Raw genomic sequence first — 12,181 nt, forward strand, 5'->3', positions numbered from 1 at the left:
GATCTTTTACCAACGAGAGACAAGAGCTAGTCTGTTCTGTCAAGAGTTCTGACCAGACTTGAGGTTTTTATCCCAGTCTCTGCTTATTGTTGTTTTAACAATTAACTTGCATTAAATGTCATTATAACATCAGCTTCATCATCTGTAGTAAGTACAGAACAGATACAACCTAGTGTAAAGAGACTGTGTTTTACTCTTGCAGTTTGTTTCACTGTTTAAAGCAATGGTTTTAAAACCTCAAATTGAACTGAAATGCAAGATTTTACTTATGGATAACTTTCTCTGACAATAAGTGTTTCAGCAATGCACATGGCATCTTTAACTTATTACTGCACATACCAGTTACACAACTCTATCATTGTAGGGTAGAAATATAATACAAAGTAGTTAGTAGCTAGAGTTCATGCTGACTGAAAATTCAGACACCCTTGCATGCTCTCACCTATAGAGTTAAGAATGTCTGCAGACAGATGTAACCTATGCTACGTGTTTTGAGTTTACTTCTCCTCTATCTCTATGCACGCACCTTTTTTGACACATCATGGAAGAACAGGAAAATGGCTCTTGCAGGTTTGCAACTTGTTGAGTGTATTTTTGTTGTTTGAGACTCCCTTTGCAAGGTATTTTTTCTTCTTGGTCTTTTTTTGGTCTCCCCATGTTATTTACCCTCTGTGGATGAGAGTATGTGATCTGCTCCCAGACCTCCCTTCCTGCCTCATGCTGCTCTGGAATTGGCTGGTCAGGGACGTGTGCAAGGGTTCCATCTGTTCTTTGTCCTGTTCAGTCAGGGATGGGAACTCGTAGTAAATTATAGATTTGAATCTGTGTTGTTTGTGGTAGGGAGTCCGCACACTAACATGTTGTACTATTGAGTTGTACTATTGAGTTAAACACTTTATAACACTTTTTAAATCACTGATGTGTTTATCCCCAATATTTGCCCCTCTGCATTAGTTTCAATGAATTATATAAATGCATTTATCTTTTTTAAGACAGGAAAATAGGTTGAATCTTTTCATAAAAGGAGGGAAAAAATTAAAAGTATATGCATGTCCATTATGTTACCATTTCTGGCCATGATAGAAATATGAACAAAAATGCTTCTTGTCCCAGGCCATCTACTCTTATACTTGATTTCAGTGGGGAAATAAAGTACAAGCACAAGTTGCCTGCAGAACCTAATCTTGCAGCTAACAAGGGTTTGATAGATTTTGTTTTTACATGCACAAACAAAAAATCACAAATGAGTTGCTTGTAGAAAATATTCCAAGAGATAAATGATAAAAAAAACATTATGGACACGAGAGATTAAATTATTGGGCAAACCGCAGTAAGTACTTGCAGAGTTCACCTGCCTCAAAACTGCATTTTGGTCAGTGTTTTGCAGAGAACAGACTTTACTGAGGTTGGGATGGAAGAGAACTTTACTTATTTGAAACTTTTTTCAGTGACCTTTTAACTCCTGTGGCAGTAAGACTGATTAACTGGTATTTGTATAAATTACCGACTGTTTAAAATCCTACAGCCACACTGATTTCTCCAAGGTTACATCAGTTTAGGGTTTCAAAAAGGGCTATCTTTTTTAAAAATAAAATTGGCTACACTTCAACATCCCCTGTGCTGGAGGAAAAGTTGAGCTATGTTATCTTAGATTTCCTTCATGTTCAGTATATATTGTAATCTACCTATAATTTTCTCCCTTTCTTGGTTTTCAAGAACAGCTGAGATGTTTTGAGCAATTCTTAGAAACCAAACTTAAAGGTGCACCATTTTCATAAAAAAGTGTCAAGCTATTTTTCTTGTTTCTCAGACGCACAACACAGTGTAGAACATGTCATTGGGCAGCTTGTCACAGGATGTCATTGCAACAAAAATGATAGAACTTGATTTAAAGAGAAGCTTATCACATTATCACATCTAAAAACAATTAACTCAATGAATTACTTTGGAGTGCAGTGAGTGTTATACAGTCCATTCCTGATAATTCAGTTGTTTTTTGCACTAAACCAATTTCACCTATCCACTAATTTGAATTAAGCAACGTAAATAATACAGCACTAAACAAAAAGTTCATTTATCAGATCATTTGAAATAAGCAATACTGAGGAAGGAACTGTATAGGCAATGTGCAATCACAATATCCCACAAACATAAAATGAGACGAATGACCAATTAATCTGTTTTGTTTTTATGGTGTTGGTTGAGAAAGCAATGTTGGCCAGGGCACCAGGAGAACTCCCTGCTCTTCTTTACAGAACACTATGGGATCTTAACATCCACCGGAAGCACTGGAACAGGCAAATGGGACCTCGGTTTAATGTTTCAGCTGGAGAATGGGACCTCCGACAATTCTTCGCTGAAGTGTCAAGTGCTCAAGGCTGGTGTGGGGTTTGATCTCCGAGCTTTCTGACCCAGAGATGAATGTCTTACCAATTGATGGCACACCCGATGGGGCTCGTCTTGCTTACCAATGAATACCAATCCCTTTAAGTACAGAAAAGTAGCACATTATTTAATGTCAATTTTGTCTGATGCTGCATTTGAAAAAAACTGAGTTTGTTTTGGAATTATGTGAGCTACTTTAAATGAGCCAGAAAAAGTAAGGAGCAAAAAATTTGAATACAAGTAGGTTTACAGGTTATGCCAGCAAAGGTTAAAAGGTACACAGGCAACAGCAACCTGGAATAGAATTTTCCTACTAAACCACTCAACATTGTTTTCAAATTCTTTAGATGAGAATTGGGGTTTACTCCCACAATTCTTAGTTGTCATGAAGGCATTGCAGGGCTACAATTATCTTGTCAGTGTTCTGACTTATGGATTTGAAATAAGGAGGTACAGTTACGAGTTACATAATTATCTTTCTTGTATCTGTGAGTATAAATTTGGGGTGGAGAGGATCTGGGGAGAGTTGATGGCCTTATTACTTACATTTATATGGATAGATTAAAAACTGGGTTGAAGGATATCTTTGTCATCAGGACTGTCCTAGAGCATTATTTTTTCAGAATGGATGTCAGTGACATTGAATTTACCTTTTTATATTGTTGAATTTACTTTTCACCAATATGTTCCCAACTGGTAATGTCCAATTTGTTGCCTCCAGATTCTTGGTCTGCTTTGGGCCTTCTATCATGATGAAATGAGTATCTTTGTATGTAACTGCTAGCGAGTTGATTTCCAGGGCAACCTTGGGGAATTTTGTAAAACCTATTGTATTTGGTGGAACCAAAAAGTGGCTTCATTAAAATTTAAGATCGATTTTTTTTTATTGTATAAAACGTGACACTGCCCATTTTAGGGGTTTTGTACCTATTTGTTTTGTGAAAGTAAGAAAGAACTTGAAAGAAGTCCCAAAACGTATCATGACCTTTTTACTTGTAAGTGTAGTCAATGTTGTGCAGGCAGATGCGGCAGATAATTTGGGCATGGCACAAATACGTAAATGGGAAGCGTACTGAATTGGAGGTAGCCTTTTGACTTGGGTTGGAAATTGGTTGGGAGGTAGGAGACAGAGTGAGGATTAGCAGGATGTGACAAGTGGTGTTCCTTGCAGACCTGACCTGGGGCCTCAACTTTTCATCATATGTATTAATGACTTAGATGAAGGAATAGAGAGTTGTATATCCAAGTTTGCAGATGACTAAGTTAGGAGGGACAATATATAGTGTAAATCGGAGCAGAAATTGCAATGGGACACAGAGCTATGTCCATATTAGCGATGATCTAGGTGAATGGCAGAGCGTGCCTGATGGACTGAAAAGTCTACTCCTGTTCCTAATGTTCCTATCCCAGTAATGCATTTTAACCACAGCACTAACTATTCTGAGTTCAATCATCTTAGTTTAGTAGAGCAGAGCTCAAATAGTTCATTATAATCATCTGGACTGTTGAGTTACATTAAATAATGCAGGAGTATTATATCTCTATAAAACAGTGAATTATTATGTATAGCAATGTTGCATTTGAGGATTTAATGATTATGCAAACCTTTTGCTCCTGTGATCTTAACACCATCTGAATGCCAAGTGTATACAGAGATATTGTTGATTTGCATGTGACTGTTGCTATCTACACAACAACAAACTCCACAAACTTCAATTATGTGGGTATTATATGGAATAAAAGGCAGGAACGGGCTTCAAAGATGTAACTCTAGGTTTAGATAATGGTGATCAATCACTTGTTCGGTTTATGAGATTGCCTGAACCTTCCCTCTTTTTACCTCTATCATGTCTTAACTCCCTTGTAAAACACTGTGGACTATATGTAGTACATAGTGTGTTCAGAGTTTCCTTATAATCTATTTGTGTGACTATAATTTGGTGCTGTAATGGGATGATGGTTAACTTCTGTAAGAAGTTATTTAAAATTATCTGCTGTATAAAATAAGTACATGGGAGTAAGGAGTCTAAATGTTTTTTTCGTACTTTCACATTTAAGAACATTAATTCTGGAGCAAGAAAAGGCCTTTTGGCTCTTCCAGCCAGCTCTGTCGGCACGCCAAGTATGATTGTTAAGACCACTGATTTGTGATTTTTATGGGAGGGGGGCGGGGGGAGGGGGGAAGGAGGAATCACTAACGCAATCCCCAAAACACTGGTAAAAATCCGTTGTAATAAACATGGAATTTGATTTATTCAGATACTGTAAAATGTGCCCCTGATCATTGTTTCTATCATGGACTCCAACCACCACCACCTGTTGATAGCAACAGAAGTGGACCATTTGGCCCATTGAGCCTGCTCTTTCTGAAGGTAGAGTTTTAAGATACTTTGACCGTTGTAGGGGCACTTACATTTCAGCTAAGCCATGCTGTTCCTCAGCTTGAGTAATGAGATTCTTAATGCTGCCTCAGGAGACAGAGTGGAAAAACTGTTCCATTTTTCACTTTTCTCTTCACTGTGATAAAGGGCACATGCATAATCGCACAGAAAATTTTAGAAATCTTTAAAAAGGTTCACCTTTTGTAATGCAAGACGACAGTGGGCAGAAACAATAAGCATTTAAAAAATCGAGTGCTAGTGTCGCATTTTTTATACTTCTCACTTGGAGTACTGTTCAACAGGGAAAGGAATGAAAACTTTCACATGCTTTAACAATCTCAACATTTAATTGTGGACTATTTCACAGAAACTGAAAAGATCTTGCTGTTTATTTAAGTGCATTTTATTGATGGTTTTTTGCATTTGTCCACACTTTTTCTTTGTTTTCCTATTAAAAAGTGGAAAATCAGATCCCAGTAAATGCGCATTGATCCACCTTACGGCAATGAAACAATTGGGTTATTTTCTAAAAGACATACCCTGCAAAGGCAACAAAATGTCCCATTTGGTCTGCTCAACTTTGATAGTTGAAAGGAAATGCTTTCAAGTTGACATCAAATGTTATAGTCTTAAGTAGAAGTCATTATTTCTCCTCGTGGACATGTTTGAAGGATTTCTTGACAAACAACCTGTTCATTTGGTATAATGCCTCACTGATCAAAAACGTATGCTTGTTTAAGTAAGAAATGTGGTTGACCAGAACGTTCAAAGAAGTTGACAAGCAAATGTTTTGTTGTGGTTTTTTAGTGACACATTTTCATATCTTTTTCCATCTGGAGGGACTTGGAGACGGCAACAGTGGTCAGGTGGAACCCAGATGTGCCCATCAGCGAAACTGTAGGTGAAGCCTCCATTTTTGTTTTAAATGTTCACTGAATTAAATCAAGAGCACTAGATGCTCATGGATAATAAGGCAGTAATTTCCTCAAGTAGTTCTTGTGTTCCTCTCCATTCTTGAGAGCAAAGCTCAAGCAGTTTATAATTTGTCATTTGAAGCCCAAGAATTTTTTTTATAATTGTTCCCTGGATATGGGCAATCCTGGCAAGGCTGCAATTATTGCCCATCCCTAGTTACACTGAGAAGGTGGTGCAGGACCTTCTCTTTGAACTGCTGCAGCCCTAGTGTTGATGGTGCTGTCAGTGGTGTTAGGTAGGGAATTCCTAGATAAGATTCTTAGTCATATTTATCTGCTATTTTTCTAATTTATGAAGGTAGTTTTATCTTTAATATTTGCAGTGGAGATAGGAATATGGGATCCTGACTGGCAGCAGGTGTCACGGAGGATGTAGCTGGCTGGTGAATTCCATGTGCTTAATACTTATGGTTTTTCCATAGGTTTATAATGGTCAGTGAAAAATCTAGCCCAAGATGTAAAATCTGAAAATTTAGTTACTATAATCCACAATTGATTCCTGGAGGAATAATATAGTTAGTATATATTCTAGGAAATCAATAATAGTTGAATTCTTGATAAGTATTTGATAAAGTGATCAAAAACATTTCCATCACTGTTTTTCAAAGTTTCTTTAGTTTCACTGTTTTTGTGGCCCTGTTTACACAAAATAAAATTTAAGAAGGAATATGGCAGCGAAGTGTAGTTTCCATGTACTGTGTCACAAAACGATGGAATATTGGTTTGTGTCTGCCATCCTTCACTCAAGCCTGTGCTGCTATAGGATGATATTAAACAAGGAAGGGAAGATCTGAAGAAGATTTGAACCCAAATTGCTCGAGTATATTCTGGTAGCCAGTGCAGCGTGGCATTGGTGGGAACATGAGAGCAGAATGCCTGTCTGCTCATCTGGCTATGCCTGATGCATGAAGATTTGGGAAAACAGAAAAGAGAGCGAGTGTTTTCCTCACAGATACCGATTTTCCTGCAATAAAATATTTATATTAATGTAAAATCCTACTAACTGAAAGTTCCTAAATAGGATTAAAAGCTTAGAATAACACGTTTCACCTACATTAGCATTCATAGTGAAAAGCCACAGACATCTCTAACCTACTAAACACATGTTTTTTCCTACATGTTTATTTTTTTGAACCTGTGCCTTGAATCTCTTGGTTCAAGGACTTGCTCTAATTTACTGTTTTATGTATGACTGGACTGCTGTAAATTGTCACCAGCTATTACTGGATCTGAAGAAGGAAGCAGGGTAACAAGTTATTAACTTGACAGGAATGGACTGTGTCAGCAGTATGTTATTCAGGATCGGTCTGAGTGCCATGGTTTTCTCCAGTGTACCCAGAAGCTTAAAAAGTGAAGCGATACAATGTTGGCAAACAAAGTTTGTTCATAGAGCAGCCCATTCACTCTGCAAAGCTCTGTTGACTAGACAATGCTCTCATGTTTGCAGAGATAATAAGCGAGAACCTTCTAATCACATTGACAGAAGCACAGGTATTGAAGAAATTAGATTGCAAAAAGTCATTAAATCCATAATAAAGTGATGGAGATTGTGGTATCTGCTATAAATTGACTAATTTTGTGTCTACAACAATCACTTGCATTTATTTAGCCCTTTCACATAATGAGGCATTCCAGGACAATGTCCAGTGGACAGTTGGGGACAGTTTGATGGCAGTCAAAAAAGTAAGTTTTGAGGTTTTTAAAAGTAGGGATTTAGCAAGAGAATTGCAGAGTGCAGGGGCAAAATAACTGAAGGATCTGCCATCAATGCTGGAGAAGAGGGAGGAGAGACAAGTCAGAAGAACGGAGGTGTGTGCTGGGACATAGGACTGGAGAAGACGTAGGGTTGAGTGACATCGTGGAGGAACTTGAGGCGATTTGAATGAGGATTTCATGCGTTTGGGGATCGTTGAAGTTGACAACAGGGTGTACAGCTTAGGATATGGACTGTGGACTTCTTCATGAGTTGGAATTTGTATGGGTAGAGCTGGCGAGAAGGGTGTTTGAGAAATTAAGCCTATTAAATTTGGGGTAAAGGTGATGTGTCACATGAAGACGTTTCTGTGAAGGTATCTTATGGGAATCCTAAATTGTCAAAGTGTGACTTGTATATTTTTTTTAAAATAAATTCCATTATCCTTATTGTTTCATCTCGTTAGACATCTGTATTGGCATTAGGGGACAGGATGGGGATATCCAGTCTAGTGGGATTTAGGAACACCATGGTTTTGAGGGCGATTCTACAATGAATTCCCCAATATCTTCACCATCCCATAGATGATGTGACAGGAACTTGAAGGTATCCAAGGGAAAATGTCAGTGCATATGTTCCCATTTGAGTTGTTATGTCGTTGAGTCTTTTGAAATCATCTTACCCTAGATTATTTTGATTCTTGTATCTTGTATCTTGTATCCAAAGCCCTATGCCTCTTGAAAGTGTATATCCTTTCCTTGAGATCTTGGTAAGCTTTTGTTAATTCGTCCAGAAAAATGAACAGCAAGCTCTAGTAATGGCTGTAAGGTACTGGACCATCTTATGCCTGCACGACAACTCACATCACTGGTAACGCATCACATCGGACCTTACTTTCAAGATGAAGATATCAAGTCAATTTGTAAAATAAAAAATGAACAGGTGAATAGTGTAACAATGATATAGTTATCTGTTAATATTAGGTAACTTACCGTATGTTCTTTTATAGATAACTTATATAAACATAGCCTTTCTCTTAGAATCTTTTCTGACTAGTCTACAATATTTTTTTCTTATGATGCTTATAATCGGTTTGACTACATTTTGATAACCCTATTCAGCTCATTGATCGGGTCCAGCTGTTTAAATGCCCTTTCACCTGTTGTTGCAGCATGTTTGATTTTTTTTTTATAGCTTATAATTGTATTCAGAATAATTGTCTGTTATGCATTAAACTGAGCAGATCACACCACCTGTATCTGTTCAAAGTTAACTTAGTTCCTTCCCTCAAACTTTGCAGCATATGTATCAAAAACTTTGATTTGTAATAACTGCTTATGTACAATGACTGGATGCAAAGAAATTGGTACTAACAGAAACTGGACAAAAATCTATCTTTTTGTCACAATGGCAAAGAGGTACCCTTCGTGATCCGAATGTGGTTTGGTCAGCCTAGGTACAGGTTACCATTGATGCTCTCAAAATCTGTTTTATTTTAATGGGCCTTTGCATATAATTGTGACAAAATGATATTTCAAATACAGTAAAATTCTGGCAATATTCTTAACAGTATACCTTTACAGACCCTGTGGAGAAACTGTTGTGAAGTTTAATACATGTGGTTTCCTAAACTTGGCAGATTATATTTTTTTTTAAGTGATTTCTATATGTACTCACCTGTATACCTGAATATTTATGGGATATAAATATCTCACTAGCATTGATAAGTCATGGTGCAATGTTAATAAGTCATAATCATTAAGTTGATTTTGACTCTGAGCCAGCAAAGATTGTGTTCTTACTTCTTTCTCTCATATTCATTCTTTCTGTATTTCCGTCTGCCTGCCTGGTTTTCCCCTACCGACCTCAGTCCCTCATCCTTTCTCCCTCTAATCTCTACATTACACTGTCCACAATCTCTTGAGAGGCCAAACCAAGTCAGAGAAGCTCAATAATTGTAGCTTGTACTGAAATAACTTGTCAGTTGTGAGTAGAGGAAGTCTGTTTGCAAAGGACAGGCTGGAATTACCTGAAGTGTAGCCATGTTCCTCAGTAAAACAGAACATTGCTACATCCAGACGAGTCATAAGCGTGGACGCTCATGGTTTGCTGAAGCTTGTATGAGAAACAAAAGTGATTAGCTGAAATTTTACACTCAAATGGGTGTCATTAATAAATGTTATTCTTTACTTTTAACTGGTACCAATGAGGCATTTATTGATTGAGCAGTAATAGATTCATACTCATCACCATTGACAGTGGTGAGATTCCTGTCAAAAAGGCTCGAATTTATTCAAGTTGACATTTACAATGTAAATCAGAGGCCAAATGTTTCTCGGCTTAAGGTGCGGCTAAAATACCAAGTTCTGCATTACATCCCTTGCCAAGTGCCCCACTTTGAGAAGAACCAAATCCTTTCAATTAAGTTGGCAGAAAATGATGGTGGACCCAGATTGTGCAGGGAAATGTCTGACTGGGCAATCTTTTACACTGACAGGTAAATACCAGTGTCATTAGCTGTACTGGAACAGCTTGGCTTAAACAGTGGCAAGCCTTGGTGCACAAGTCTTTAGTACTACAACTGGGATGCTGTAAGGGCCTATAGCCTTTGCTATGTCCGGTGCAGTCAGTTACTTCTTAATGTCAAGTGGAGTTGTGATCATTAACTAATTTTTAGATGCATTGTTTGGAAATGAGGACTGTTTTAGTTCAGTTTAAAGATTTGTTTATATTGGTGGAAGAGTTAGACCCAATTACTTGAAATGACTAGCTTGCCACTGCTGTTGTGAAGCTGAAGAGAAATTCAGAAACCCATCACAACCATATCTGAGGTTGCAAGTTCAATTCATGCCTCCAAATAGGAGCAAATGAAAGGCACTGCTTGAACTATTGTGTGACTGTGTGACTATTCTGTCTCAAGTGTTAATGAAATTCAGGCGTCCATATTTGTTCACGAGTAACAGTGATTACACTTCAAAAGTAATTCTTTAGATGCGAACCACTTTGGGACATCCTGAGGACATGATAAATATATAATATTTTTTCCTGTTTCTTTTCCATTTCTTTCCTTTCCTTTTATCCGTTCAGTCTTTTTAGATTAGTATACTTTCTCTGATGTTACTAGATTGGAATTGAACTAAATGTTTTCATTTCATTGACAGCATAAACAACAAACTACAGCAGCCGGAGGCAGCTGCTGGGGTCCTGGAATATGCCATGAAACACTATGGGGAGCTGGTAAGTACTCTCAATACTTTGCTGTGATAAGAATGTCAAAAATATTTAAGTTTATCCTAAAATCTTTTTTCTTCCTGTGTGCAAGTGTCAGATCTTCACTTGGCAACTGCCCACAGTGGCATGATTCAAATCTGGGGCTCACTGTGTCGGGAGTTGCAGGTGTAGGTCCTCCATGCTCACCCCTCCATGTTCCAGCACTTCTGAGAGTGCCCCTTGAGAAAGGGATTGAAGCCCTCTACAAGAAGTTAGTGAGTAACTATATTAATAACGCACTGTTTGACCCAAGAGCTCCATTCGTAATATATTCTTCAATTCATAGTGCGCCCTGTAAATACTATACACAAATCTGTGTAGGTACAGTAGCAACCTGCTGCCAAAGTCCTAGAACGGGAAAATATGACTAATGGACTTTTGGCCGCACTGGAGTAGAATTTCTGGCACTTATCTGTCGGCAGCAATTTTACACTACTGCTGCCAAATCTCTTCACTTACTGACTGTGCAGTACTTTGCATTTTGTGTTTCCCTGACAATATGAAGCAGTGTTGGCATATTTCTCATTGTCCATAATGAAGAAAGTTTTAGGATCTATGTAATCTGGAATGAAACTCAACAGCCATGCTTTTACCAGCCCTTCTATTTTGATACAGCTGCTGCAGATCATGAAGGACTTTTAAACTTGTAAAACAAGGCTTGATGCAATTATGTGTCTTGGGCTATGTGTGGTAACATTGCTCCAGGTTTAAGACTATTTAAAGATTACTAATCAATCGCTGTGGTCTTGCTCACCGTTAGTCAAAGGAAATGGTGTGCCTTTTTTGTTATAACAAGCTGAGAGAAGTTATAGCGCCACTTCTGGAGCAAACAGGAATAACAGGCAGTCTGATCCTATTGTTGGAAGTAATAGTGCCATCCACTGGAAGGAGAATATCAGGTGTTACCATTCAAGGGTTACCCATTGATTTCAGTGAACTGCTGGCACAATCACAATGAGAAAAATTGAAGGGTGTTATTATTATAGATTATATTATAGAAATATCATTTTTTTTAAGCTAAAGCACCCAAAACTTTTTAAAATCACCTTCATCATTATGGCACTGACCTGCCATAATGCAGATTTCTGCTATTTGTTCTGAACTGCCCAAATTCTTCTCTCAAATTCTGCAATTGACAATTTGAAGAAGCATTCCATAAAATCCCATTGTTGCTAAACAGAATTGAACCCTGTGTTTTCAAGTAAACTCCCATCCCCTGACTTCCTCCCCCACCCCCCCAAAAATGAATGTTTCCAATGTCAAAACATGAATAGAGACCAGTCCAATGTGTTATGTACCAGGTTACTGCATGTTAAATAAAAACAAAATACTGGAAATGCACAGCACATCTGTCAGCATCTGAAAACACTAGAAACAGTAATCTGTTTGTTTTTTTCTCTTTTCAGATGCTGATAGACATGCTGTGTGTTTGTAGCATTTTTATTTTTATTTCAGATTACTAGCATTTTTAAAAAAAA

The 12,181-nt window shown here is 37.7% G+C and overlaps 1 protein-coding gene across 4 annotated transcripts in view; it reads left to right on the plus strand.

Annotated features, from left to right (window-relative positions):
- Positions 1 to 12,181, plus strand: part of mtor (mechanistic target of rapamycin kinase) — a 265,629-nt gene that overhangs the window by 133,380 nt on the left and 120,068 nt on the right. For 2 of the 4 annotated variants that reach the window (XM_067970643.1, XM_067970644.1), the window contains exons 29-30: positions 5,574 to 5,663; positions 10,595 to 10,670. In XM_067970643.1, coding sequence (XP_067826744.1) covers positions 5,574 to 5,663; positions 10,595 to 10,670 — 166 coding nt within the window. The remainder of the gene's footprint in view (positions 1 to 5,573; positions 5,664 to 10,594; positions 10,671 to 12,181) is intronic. The other 2 variants (XM_067970645.1, XM_067970646.1) reach the window with 1 other exon arrangement.

The sequence above is a fragment of the Heptranchias perlo genome, chromosome 32, assembly GCF_035084215.1.
Source record: "Heptranchias perlo isolate sHepPer1 chromosome 32, sHepPer1.hap1, whole genome shotgun sequence".
Taxonomy (NCBI): Eukaryota; Metazoa; Chordata; class Chondrichthyes; order Hexanchiformes; family Hexanchidae; genus Heptranchias; species Heptranchias perlo.